A 13,802-nucleotide genomic window follows, 5' to 3' on the forward strand; every position below is an offset into this window, starting at 1 on the left:
AAGCAGTGGTATCAACGCAGAGTACTCCTTAAGATTATGTATTTTTGACATTCTGCAGTTCGATAAATAAATTTCTCTCGAAAAGTTCAACTCAAGTTTCGTAAAGTACAACGTTTTGCCTACAAAATGCTTTTTCAAATTTTTCTATGATTTTTTTTGACCGAGTTACACGATTTTAGAACTAAATCTGCATTTTCTAGAAATAAGAAAATACAAGAATTTTTTTTAACTATCGATATCACGTTACAGTTGAAAATTCAAGTTTCAAAATGCTTTTTCGTAATTTTTGGTCTACGATGATTTTTCGGAGGAGGCTCCGTTTGCCTACATTCCCGATTTTTCGTCGAGTTTTAGCGGTTCGAAAATAGCCCAATTTTTAGAGTATGAAAAGTGTTCCCTATTTTTTTGTAATAGTATTAAAAAAATTGCGAGACATTGTGTATATGCGATATATTCGTATATATTTCTCACCGAAGCGGCACTTTGCAAGGACGCTACAAATATTCCACCAAGAATCAGATGGAAACTTTTAGTACCTTTTTGCAGCAAAAAAAGTATCATTTTCTGTATACGTATTGGAGCCATATACCAACGAACGTTATATCTACGACATAATGAATTGAAAAAACTTTAGTTAGGTAAAATTTGTGTAAATAACACATTTAATCACACAACGCTCATATATATATACACACATAAATATATATGTGCATATTTATTTTTTCTCAAAAGCATATTAAATTGATAAAAAATCTCCAATTTTGACTTATATTATAAATATCTGCAAAATAAATGCATTCGTATATGAAGTTGAAATTTTCCTTACATCGTAGCAAACACATATTCATTGTGATCCGTAACATCTTGTTCAGTGTAATTGGATAGAAACAAATACATATACAATAAATGACAATTACAATAATTAGAGATAATAAACGTTCTTTAATGTTATTCGTCAATGATGTGATCTGAAAATTATGAAACACATGTTGTGTGCTTATCATCGACTACTTACGCACCACATTGTTCTATGTACATTGTAAAATGTCAATAAAAAATATTTATGGGTAAAACTTTCGAAGTTGGCCCTATATACCGATCACCTTGACTGTGACATATGTTGTCAAGAAGATTCTTCTGAGTAATTCTCCGCAAGAATTAAGCAGCGGACGGCATTAGTTTAGAAGGCATAACAAATTAAAGTTTCATATGTGGAACACCGCCCTCTGCTTACAGTACGAGAAAGATATATGATTGTATAGTTCTGTATAGATTTACAATTTTCACACAAAGCGAATTTCAACCCTTACCGATCCCTATGTACAGTGCAAAACAAGATTTGGCCCTTCCCGCTCGACATATACTTTGCAAAGCGAAGTGAGAATCATCTCACACTATCTATTGATTTTGTTGTGGTGATTTAGTTTTAAATCAGAAATAGGTTTGGGTTAGGTTATGTCTTCTGGAAGTGGAGCTCCCCCCTCTCTCCGTAGGTGTGGCAGAACCCACTGCGCTCATGCATATACTTTATAACGGGAAGCGAGTCCCATCCTACAACAGTTGTGTGAATGGGAAAGTGTACGCGTGGACGCAGTGGGTGCCCTCCCTTCTTCCTTCAAGAGAGGTTTCACTTCCGGATGATATAACCTAACCCAAACTTATTTCTGAAAATTTGATTTGAGTTATACAACGTCCTGATGCGAATAGTCCTCGCTTCTTGCGTGGAAATTACAAACTCATGTAAAAATTACGTTTTATTTCTCAAACATTATTTGTTAATAACTTTTTAATAAACAATGACCGCCGATTAAGTTATAAGGAAAAGTTACTCAGGATTATGTCCTTGACAACATATGTCAAGGTCAATGTCATTGGAGTAGGGTTCGTTATAGTAAATAATTATCAATAATTTTACATAATTATAACATATTAATTATTATCAAGAACAATTATCATGTAATATAATTATATTTAAATTGTGCGACAAAGTTAGAATAATTCATTAATACTTATATGTTGTATAATATTATTTCGTAATAAAATATAATAGAGAAATGCTGACATACCTAAAATACGATAATAGCAATCAGAGTACTATAAAGTAAAATTTGTAGCTCCTAATTACCGTTATTACAGGTCAAGGAAAAGACTTGAAACAGGTAGGTATCTAATAATAATTATATTTTCTTTCAGGTACACGCTTAATCCTCCTCTCGTCTCTACTCTCTAAATATCTCCTAAATAAGCTCCTAGCTCTTCCCTCTCTTCTTTCTGCGTCTGCGCACCGGTTTTTGTCCAGCGTTCTCATTGGCGCGGTGTTCATGTCCGCCACATACTCCCCCGCTAGCAACATAGCTATGTTGCGAACTGAACAGCCTTCATTTTGGAAGGTATGTTTTGAGTATTGTTTTTGGCCTGCTATTGCTTGTTTCATTCCTCCGTTGTGGCTCGTTCTCTTCCACTGCGTCCTCCAGTTCTGCATCCAGTAAGGTATAGGCTGGTTTTAAACGCTCTGTGTTTATTGTACTTTCTCCTGCTTCTGTCTGTATGATGTAATTACTATCGTTAATACGTCTGACTATTTGGTAAGGTCCCTGATAAGGCGGTTCTAAAGGTTTCCTTACTGCATCTTTTCTCAAGAAAACATGTGTACAAGTTGTTAAGTCTTTATGTGTGAAAATCTTGACCTTTGAGTGATGTGCTGTTGGCTTCGGTTGTAATGTTCTCATGTGTTGTCTGAATTTGTTTATGAATTTTTGTTGGTCTGGTTGATCCAGGTCAGTAACTAAAAATTCCCCAGGTATACTCAATATCGTCCCGTACAGTAACTCCGCTGGTGAGCTCTTAATGTCTTCTTTATAGACTTTTCGTAATCCCAAAAGTGCAGTGTGAAGGACCTCTGTCCAATCTTGATTGTTATGACACATTAAAGCCGTCTTCAACGTTCGGTGCCATCTTTCTAGGATTCCATTCGTCTGAGGGTGGTATGCTGTTGATCTCGTTTTCTTACAGCTTGTGCGATTTGCGAGTGTTTGGAATAGTTGTGACTTGAACTGTGCTCCTTGATCAGTTGTTATAGTTGCTGGTGTTCCAAAACGACATATCCAGTGTTTATAAAATGCGGTTGCAACTGAATCTGCGGTAATATCTTCTAACGGAATTGCTTCCGGCCAGCAGGTGAATCTATCAATCATGGTAAGTAAGTATTTGTACTCTCGGCATTGTCTCAATTCTCCTACAATGTCCAAATGTACAGGTTGAAATCTCCGTGATGGTACTGGGAACTGGATGTTGGGATTCCTCATATGCTTGTGTACTTTGGCTAATTGGCATTGCGTGCATGTCCGTGCCCATCTTAGGATGTCTTTCTTCATGAACGGCCAAACGAATCGTTCTTTTATTAGCCGGCTGGTTGTTTTTCCGTTTGGGTGTGCTTAATTTGGGTGTACCGCTTTGAAAATATGTAAACGTAATATCTCGGGTATGTAGGGTCTTGCCGTGCCTATGGAAACGTCGCATATATTGTCTTCTCCATGTCGCCGAGGCGTAGTGGTTGCAATACTAATGATGTGTCCGATGTTACAAGTTCTTTTAGTTGTGCGTCTGTCTCTTGTTCCGTCGCTAATTCGTCTGTGTCTACAATCGTCGGTAATTGTATTTCATTTATCCTGGACAACGTATCTGCAATAATATTGTTTTTTCTTTTTACATGAATGATGTCGGTTGTAAATTGTGCTATTAAATCAAGTTGTCGTGCCTGTCTTGGCGTGGCTTTGTCTGTCTTTTGCGTGAATGCAAACGTTAAAGGCTTGTGATCGGTTCGGATTTGAAATTGAGTACCTTCTAACATGTATTTGAAATGCTTGACTACTATATAAATTGCAATTCAGCGCCGTGTAATTTCTTTGAAAAGAAACCCAATGGTTTCCATGTTCCCTCCTGCAATTGTTCGAGTGTTGCGCCTATGGCCTTATCGGAAGCGTCCGTCGTAAGTCTGAGGGGTTCTGTTTGCTTGACGTGTACCAACAATGTGGCATTTGCTAAACTATGCTTGCATTTTTCAAATGCCTCTGTGGTTGTTCCATTCCACGAAATTTCTGTTTTGTCGTTGCGTTTGCTGTTTCGTAAATATTTGAAAAGAGGTTCTTGGATTCCTGAGGCATTCTTAATGAACTGACGGTAAAAATTTAAAATTCCTAAAAACCACCGTAGTTCTGTAACTGTCCGCGGTCGTGGGTATTCCATGAAGGCCTTGACGCGTTCTGGTATTGGTTTTATTCCTGCCACCGAAATGCGGTAACTCAAATAGTCTACTTCTGATTTGCCGAACACACTTTTGGCAATATTAATAGTCAAGCCGTAATCGTCCAGTCTTTTGAATATTATTATATTGAATAGTATTATATTCTTAAATGTTTCCTGTGTTCCTCTTCACTGCTGGATGCCACCAGAATGTCGTCTATGTAACAATGCGTGCAGTCTAGACCTCTAAAGGCTTCATTCATAAATCTTTGAAATGTCTGAGCCACATTTCTTAACCCGAAAGGCATTACGGTGAATTCAAATAGCCCAAAAGGCGTTGTTACCGCTGTCTTGTGGACGTCCTCTTTTGTTACCGGTATCTGATGATACGCCCGCACCAGGTCGATTGTTGAAAAGAAATTTTTTCCTTGCAGGTGGTTGGCGAAATCGCTAATGTGAGGTATGGAATACCTATCCGGAACGGTTGCTGCGTTTAGTTTCCTGAAATCCCCGCAAGGTCTCCATTCACCTGTCTTTTTGGGTACCAGGTGTAAAGAGCTTGCGTAGCTGCTACTGGATGGTCTGCAGTGTCCTTGTACACTCATTGTCTCGAATTCCATTCTTGCTGCTTTGTATTTCTCTGATACCAAACGTCGGGGGCGTTCGAACACCGGTGGTCCTCTCGTTATTATGTGATGTACGATTGCATGTCTTTCGTTCGCTGTTGCTGCTCGCGGTATGGTTATTCTTGGGAACTGCATGAGTAAATATTTGTAATTCGTCCCTTGTCCTATTGTTGATACTATTTTATTTTGTGGTGCAAATTTCAAACTTTCATGTCTTATGTGCTGTGTTAGTGAATCAATAATACATTGCCGCTTGATGTCTACTAGGAGTCCGTATTGTCCCAAAAAATCCGCTCCGATCATCGGACGGTCGATCTTGCATATGCAAAAATTCCCGGTTAAGTTTCGTCGTAATCCAAAATCCAGTGTCATTGTCCTCACTCCGTAGGTTTTAATAGCGGTGCCATTCGCTGCGTATAACTGGTAGCTCGCTAGCTTACTCGGTCCTCGATATAGTTTACGTGGAATTACGAATACTGCTGCCCCTATGTCAACGAGAAATTTCCAACCTGTCTTGCGGTCCCTGATGTGGAGGCGGTGGGTGGTTGAAACGCCGTCTTTTGTTGTCTCCGCCAACGACGGGCGTTCTAGTTTTTCTTTGTCTTAATAATGTCAAAACTGCAGGGCTTGGTGCACCTGAAAGCAACAGTTCCAAACCGACGATGATAATAGCATATGTTTTTACCTGGCCTCCCAGGCGAAATGCTCCTGAATCGTCACTCTGGCGTGCAGTTTCTGTCTACTCTCCTGCTTGGACTACGTCGGTTAAGTGCCTCGACTGCTTGCTGTAATGCATCTATCTTCGCCTCTAAAACCGTCGCCTCTTTTGTTGTCACTGCATTGCACGTCACTGCGTTTACCAGCTTAGTAACCTCGCATATCGCGTCTGCTTGTCGTGCGAGTCCGGTGAGATTGTCTTGAGTGACGGACAAAATAGTTCTTACCGGTTCCGGTAGGCGTTCTAAGAAAAGTGTTTTAAGGACCTCTTCGTTGCATTGCCCTGTTGCCAATGACCGTAATCTTTGCAGAAACATGGTAGGTTTGTCGTTACCTAGCTCCTGTCCTCATAAACGCCTTAATTTAGATTTGTTTGACTCCCCGAATATACCTAATAATTCGCTCTTTCAATGTGTCGTACTTCCCTTGTTCTGGTGGCTTGGTCAAAATGTCTGCGACGAAGGGTAAAATTGTCTGATCCAGGTTCACCGCCACTTTCCGAAATTTGGTAATATCTGAGGTTATGTTCCCGAGTGCGAAGGCGAGTTCTACTTGTGTGAACCATAACGTAGGGTTTTCCTTCCAAAAGGGGGGTAACTTTCCCGCCTTTACGCTACTTACGTCAGCCATGCCGCCATTCTTCACGTCGTTGCTCGTCGTTTCTTGCGTGTTCATCTTAGTTTGGCGGATATCACGTCGGGATCACCAATGCCTGTAGCTCCTAATTACCGTTATTACAGGTCAAGGAGAAGATTCGAAACAGGTAGGTATCTAATAATAATTATATTTTCTTTCAGGTACACGCTTAATCCTCCTCTCGTCTCTACTCTCTAAATATCACTGACTATCTGTCTCCTAGCTCTTCCCTCTCTTCTTTCTGCGCCTGCGCACCGGTTTTTGTCCAGCGTTCTAATTGGCGCGGTGTTCATGTCCGCCACAAATTAATTGTACTTTGCGCAATCCCACGTGATCTCATGCAAACATCATACGTTCGCAATCCTCTTCCCACGAATCCATTCAAGTCATTTTTGGTATATTTTTTAGCGCTGATTACGAATCTGGTTATAAAAATGACGTATCTAGTTTTTAAAAAAACTTCAGTCAATGTTGGTAAAATAGGCATTCTTGATACATTTACGTGAGTTATATCTTTCGATGGGGACGTGCTCTAGAAAGCAGCGACAGCTGAAAATGAGCTGAAGATTATACTTTATGATAAAAGTGTCAGAAATCCTAGGCAGGAAAAGTTTTTCTGAAAAAAGTGGTCAAAACTTAGAAAACATTTATCGCAGTATCCCCCAGTCATACGTCTTCAATTGTCCGCTACTAAAATTTTTTTAAAAATTATACTAATCATGAAAATCGATCGAGTACTCATCATAAAACACGTTTTGAAATTTTAAAATTATAATTGAAGGATCCGAAATGGAGGATAAAATTTTCGAAAAATCATTCGAATCATGCAAGTGGATATGTGGATAGGTTTTTGTGGTCGTTATCGCTTAAGATGAAAATTAGAGTAGTTTTTGACACCAGTATTTTAGTAACGGACAATTGAAGACGTATGACTGAGGGATACTAAATGATGTTTCTTATGTTTCGAACACTTTTTTTAGAAAAAAAGTCTTTCTTGCCTAAAACTTCTAGCATATATATCATAAAGTATAAATCCTAAGCTTTAAGGCTTCTGAGTAGTCACCGTGAAACTCCGAGTTGACGGTGGCGACATAGGAATAAAGATGCTGCGGTAGGAATAAGAACCCTGTTCAACGACTTATCGTATAAGTCAGTGCTGGGATTTACTTGCACATTTTGGCCCGATTTCGTGACTCACGCCTATTGTTCCCCACTCACCGCTCGTGCGTAGCAACGAGTCTCCAGATACGCGTAACTAAGGAACGCGACGCTTTGTCTTAGGAGCGTCCGTATATAAGAATACCCAAATATAATAATAAGACAATACTTTTCTATAATTAAAAGTTTTTCTTCAATATTTTATATCAATAAATTATAAAATATTGAAAAAAAACTTTTAATTCTAAGAATTTTCGCGGTGTATTTAGAAAAGTATTGTCTTATTATTATATTTGGGCATTCTTACATATAAACGCTCCTGAGACGAAGCGTCGCGGTCCTTAGTCACGCATATCTGGCGACTCGTTGCTAACGTACGAGCGGTGAGTGGGGAGCAATAGGCGTGAGCCACAGAATCGGGCCGAAATGTGCAAGTAAATCCCAGCAGCACTGATATAAGTGAACTGGGATTTATATGTAACTTTCGGTTGGATTTTTTAGCTCACGCCTACTGCTCGCTGCTCACCTCTTATCCCTCGCTCCTTAGCAACGCATCTACTGCATCGTAAATCGTAACTAAGGAGCGCATCACTTAGTTTCAAGAACGTGCGTAATGTGATAGCACAATATTTTGATAACCATAAAACATAAATATTTTGAATTGTTATAGAACGTACATATACGTAATTAATAATAGAATAATAATTATTTTTGTTATTAATACAAAATAAAATATTGAATAGAAAATTTTAATGAGAACCTCTACTACTAGAGAACTAGAGTATTGTGCTATTATATTTATGATGCGCACGTTCCTGTGACTAGCAGGGGAGGACGCGACTTTAGGATTACCAAATTGAAAAAGGCTTTTATAGTGTAGTACTCTATTAGAAAAATACTTGCGCAAAGGGATAGAGCGCTAGCCATTTCCAAAAAAATGATTTAAACAATATGGCTTTCATATATCTGGCTCCGTTATATCAATTAGCGAAAAGGCGGTGTAGCTCGGGCATTAAGCGCGTGACTATCACGCATCCAACCCGGGTTCAATTCTTGTCCCTGCCACTCTTTTTCTCATTCTTTTTTCATACAATCTAACAACGAATATTTATTCATGTAAAATAAAGTTAATTAAATTAAATTTTTTTTAATTTGCACTTTCGGAAGGCAATTTTCTTTTAATTTATTCATGAAACTGAGCATAATTTTTGTTAAACTTACAACCTTATTATTTTATGCATTCTACTCGATATAAAATAAAGCAAATAAAACGCCACTATATGAACATAGTTATAATTTAATACAAAATTACAAACAAATGTGTCAAAACTTATTCATCCTTATTATCACTAACATCAACATTCTCTACAGATCGGTTACAATTATTCGGATGATATACTTGTAATTACTTGTTGTAATTTTGTATTAAATTATAATTATGTTCAAAAAATGGCGTTTTATTTACTTCGTTTTGTACCGGATAGAATGTATAAAATAATAAATTAAAATTGAATAAATTAAATTGAATAAATTAAAAGAAAATTGCCAAAAGTGCAATTAAAAAAAATTTAATTTAATTAACTTTATTTTACATGAATAAATATTCGTTGCTAGATTGTATAAAAAAGAATGAGAAAAAAGGTACCAGGGACAAGAATTGAACCCGGGTCTGATGCATGGTAGTCACCCGCTTTAATGCCTGAGCTACGTCGCCTTCTCGATAATCGACCTAACGGAGTTGTATATAAGAAAATATATTATTTAAATATTATTAAAATCAAATTTTTTGGGAAATGGCTGAGCATTGCGCCCTTCCTTTGCTCAAGTATTTTTCTAATAAAGTACTATACTATATAATTGATATATAAAAGATATATACTATATATATGTTACGTGTTAGCTACAAGTTACCAGCATGTTACCCATATGTCAGAATTTTTATGCAGCGCCTCACGTTGCAAATCGATGAACTATGAGGCGTGAAAAGTGACGTTTTGGCAGCCCAAATTATTCTTGCGTGCCATTTCGTAATTATTCACTTTATGCTAATGCTGTGATGTGTAACGTATTTGTGAAACTTATAAAATTGTCCGCAAACTAAGCTTAGCAAGTTAAATATTATGTAAAAAGAACATTTTCCACTTCTTTCGACAGCTGTCAAACTACATGTTTTCCCGTATGATTAGGCTTACTTTGACACTCATTTTACAGTTATTTATTAATTGTCAAAGGAAAAGCTTAGTTGTCGGACAATTTTACGAGTATACTAAAACGATCTGTAGTCTTGTTTCTTTAAAATATCTTTTTATTTAAAAATGGCACGCAAGAATTCTCAGCGTGTCATTTCTCGCTTCTGACGTCATCATTCCAATCTGGCCGCGGCGACTATTCAGGAGCCTTAATTTGAATAGCTGCTTTCTGGAGCATGTCTCCCCATCGACATATATAACTCTCGCAAAAATATCAAAAAACGCGTATTTTAGCAATTTTGCCTAAATATTTCTTAAAAACTCGGCATGATATGGTATTTTTATGACCAGATTCGTAATCAGCGCTAAAAGATCCATCAGAAATGATTTGATAGAACTTAAGGCAAAAAAAACGTTTCATTTTGTCTACCAGTGTTATCAATTTATTATTAAATATAAAATTTTTATTGAAAAAGCTATTGTTTTATGCACATTTGCGCATCATTATAAACATTTCTATATTTCTATCTATTGATAAACTAAGCTTTTGTCTACAAAATGGTTGAGAGAGGGAAAACAAAAGACAAAGAAATATATATTCTTTCCTAATAATTTATTATTAATACTGAGCCTCTAGTTTCAAGGAATCTTGCATGTTTTTAAAAGTGGTTTTGATCTAATTCATTAAAATAAAATAGATTGAATACTGTTGATTAAAAACTGTCATGAACAAAAAGTCCAAAAAACGAAACAAGTGCAAGATAATAAAAATATTATCTTGCATTTTATATAATTTTTCATTAATTATATCACATTTCCATTTATATTACATATTGTTTAATTTTATACTTTAAATCTTATATTGTACATTAAGATAAAACAATAACTTCTTTTATTAGACAAAGATTTTGTCTTCTTTATGAGAATAATAATAATGCTATGTCTGAAGAACGAGGACAATCGATACATGTTTTTTATTTGCCCAATCGGTTCAAAAAAATTAAAAATTGCTTTACCATATTTTTATTCTTGCTGGGTAGAATAAAGAACGGTGAAGTACGATATGGAAGCGCTCGCTATCTAAAATAAAATGTATCTTTTTTTTTATTTCATTCACTTATTATATATTATTGAGAAAATCATAATTTATTGAATATTTGCGATTTATTCATATAAATTTCTCACCGAAGCGGCACTCTGCAAAGACCCTACAAATACGCCACCGAGAATCAGATGAAAACTTTTAGTACCCCTTTGCAGCAAAAAAAGAATAATTTTCTGTATATGTATTGGAGCCATATACCAACGGACGTTATATCTACAGAACAATGAAATGAACAAATTTTAGTTAATAAAAATGTGTGTAAATAAATATTTTATCAAACGCATGTGATAATGCGTGCATCGACACATACACAAACAAACATACATATACGTATGCATTTTTTTTTAATGATCAACTTTATCAGAAATCTTTTTATTTTTGACATATTTTTAATATCTGGAAAGTAAATACAATATATTCATATATAAGACTGAAATTTTCTTACACTATAGCAAACAAATAATCATTATGATCTGTTACTTCTTGTGCAGTATAATTGGCTACAAACAAGTACACGTATGGGATAATTACGTTAGTTAGAGATAGTATAAGTTGCCCAATGTTACCAGTGAATGATGCCAACTGAAAATTATGAGACATATGCTATGTATATCATTAGCTTCTATTGCACCATATTCTATGCATATTGTAAAATATGTCAGTACATTAAGATTTATGTCGAATAATATATCGCTATTCGCTGTGCAGCTTACATGATGCAGCTTATGCAAGATTTCGCATAATTTTCTAAAACATTTGCGGATATCATAGTAATTTAGATATAATCTATGTTTCTAAGAGAAGATAAGCATGCAATAAATTTTATAGATTGCTTGATCGTTAGAAAGCGATTTTGTTATTTTTTTTATCTATGTAGGTTTCTTGTAGACTAATTTCAATTTTGTAAAGTGCCGCATTGCTCTTCCAGAAATTTGTAGATAAAATTTACCCGAAGAAGATTACAACTCAAGCAAAGTACACCAGCCGCTATCAAGCAAAAGTACGATCCCGAAAAATTGGATATTAAAAAATTACTAAGCCTTTAAATATGAGAAAATATATATATTATTATTAGGTGCAAATAAATACTTGTTATGAATATAACGATAATACGAACTTCATAGCTTTGCGATGAATGTTGACAGCACGAATTATTTCTTCACAACTCTTTTGTTCATTTTTGTAACCTTTTTGTAAAATATCCATTGCATGTTCGATATGATAACTACGGTAAATAATATTGTTACAGTAATTATATGGTTTGTTTAAGCATATTATTTATATTGTTATACATATTTATAATCTATTTAGTTACCAGGCGATACTAAACATTGCGCAAGTATGTTGAAGATATGTTAAAAGCATAGTTCCTGTCGCTAACACTGCTAATAAGCCTATACAGCATGCTGCGTGTCTATGCAGAGTAATTAAATAGGGATATTTTTCTTGATCAATAAAATATTCTGTCATAATAGGCTCCGAAGAATGTAATCGAGATTTGTTTGTCAAAACCATAATGTGATGAATGTACGGCCAAATATATATGAAAGTAAAAGTAACTTGATGGAACATGCCAAGAACTAAAAAAATTTCAAAATAATTATATAAGTCAACAGATATATTATTGTTTCTTTAATTTTTTCAGCTTCTTATAATCGCAATTTATTTATTTAAATGTAAAAAGATATTGGAATATAAAAAAAAATTGAGAAATATTATCTTACGTAAAATTAAAATCGTAATACGTTTTGCTTTGTCTCCGTATTTGTCTATGATAGCAATTTCATTCTTGTCTGTTATCTCATTACAGACGTCTTGAAGTTGCTTTAGCGAAGTCCTTATCTATCATGTTGATAATATTGTGTGTCATTTCTCTTCGCAACATTAAAAAATAATATGGCTTGTCTGTATTTTTTCTTGATCGTATTCAAACTAATTTAATTACGCTTTGTTTTTTAGTCCGCATTTACATTATGATTATAGAATAAAAAATGAAGAATATATTAAAAAAAAATAAACTATCGAAAGTCGATCGAGAGTAACGAAGACGAAGCCCATATGTATTGCATTCAAAGATACATATATATATATATATATATATATATATATATATATATATATATCAATAGTCCTTAATGATTTATAAGCTTACAATATCGGCGTTAATCCAAAATGAATTGTATTTGATCGCAAAACAAATATAAAAGAATGCTGAAGATAAAACTTTATAGATAAGGTCCAGAGTACATTCCGCTGTTATAAATGTTGTTAACTGTAAATATTAAAATTATTCATCGTATTAAAAAAGCTTTATTATTTGCTTATAAATTCTCAATTTTTCGTTAACCTATTACGTACAATAATTTAGTAAAAAAGATATATAATTAATAATTATATGTAATTATTACAGCAATAATCATATAGAAAACAATTATTGTGTTATATAATTAAATTTAAATCTTACATGCGACAAAATTAAAATAATGCATTCATTCATAAACATCAATTTAATATGCGCGATTCCGTAATAAAATATAATGAAAATAACGACGTACCTGAAATACGATAAAAGTCATCAGAATACCATAAAGCAAAATTAATTGAAGTTCAACCAGGAGCGATCGCTGATAAGGCCACAAACCAATGATAAGCAACAGAACTCGGTTGATGTTAAAATGTTCAGTCTCAAGACAGATCATCTCTCCGTCACTGTCGATACGAATTTGACGGAAAAGCAGTACATGAATATTCACTCATCTCCCCCTTTTCGATTTATCGATCGCACGACTTCTTTCTCGTAATATAAATTTTATTATCAGTAATCTTCTTAATTTGATGAAGAAGGAATTGTGAAAATAATGCATAATACATACTTAAAATTCGGTGGAAAATTAAGCAATTACGTTATTATATAATTTAAGAAATTTTCTTAGGTGAAAATTCATGAATAAACAATCAATTCCGCATTAAGAACAATTTAACGGAATTATTTTCTTATAGAAAAGTATTCATGAGAGAATTTTTTTACACAAAAGTCGCGCAGTCGCAGACGCTACTTTTCGGTAACGCATCTATTTCATTCTGTTACATTCATTGCTGGAAAGCACTCGTCTAAGTTGTGCTGAATAT

The 13,802-nt window shown here is 34.8% G+C and overlaps 2 protein-coding genes across 3 annotated transcripts in view; both read right to left on the reverse strand.

Annotated features, from left to right (window-relative positions):
* Positions 1 to 2,353, reverse strand: part of LOC138933596 (uncharacterized) — a 3,072-nt gene extending 719 nt beyond the window's left edge. The window contains exon 1 of the mRNA XM_070296418.1: positions 2,286 to 2,353. Coding sequence (XP_070152519.1) covers positions 2,286 to 2,353 — 68 coding nt within the window. The remainder of the gene's footprint in view (positions 1 to 2,285) is intronic.
* Positions 2,354 to 10,501: 8,148 nt separating this feature from the next.
* Positions 10,502 to 13,437, reverse strand: LOC138933119 (uncharacterized). 2 transcript variants are annotated; one of them, XM_070295619.1, is made up of 9 exons: positions 13,229 to 13,437; positions 12,826 to 12,945; positions 12,398 to 12,515; positions 11,989 to 12,253; positions 11,791 to 11,898; positions 11,623 to 11,713; positions 11,119 to 11,255; positions 10,754 to 10,886; positions 10,502 to 10,644 (listed from the first exon to the last, which is right to left on the reverse strand). In XM_070295619.1, exons 1-9 carry the CDS (start codon positions 13,370 to 13,372, stop codon positions 10,543 to 10,545), a joined length of 1,218 nt encoding a protein of 405 aa, XP_070151720.1. In that variant the 5' UTR covers positions 13,373 to 13,437; the 3' UTR covers positions 10,502 to 10,542. The 2 variants fall into 2 exon arrangements, with proteins under 2 accessions (XP_070151720.1, XP_070151721.1); XM_070295620.1 differs by having other exon boundaries at positions 10,518 to 10,648.
* Between the last annotated feature and the right edge of the window lie 365 nt (positions 13,438 to 13,802).

This window comes from Polyergus mexicanus, unplaced genomic scaffold (assembly GCF_030449975.1).
Source record: "Polyergus mexicanus isolate NDT 795.1 unplaced genomic scaffold, iyPolMexi1.0 SCAF_5, whole genome shotgun sequence".
NCBI classification, from domain to species: domain Eukaryota; kingdom Metazoa; phylum Arthropoda; class Insecta; order Hymenoptera; family Formicidae; genus Polyergus; species Polyergus mexicanus.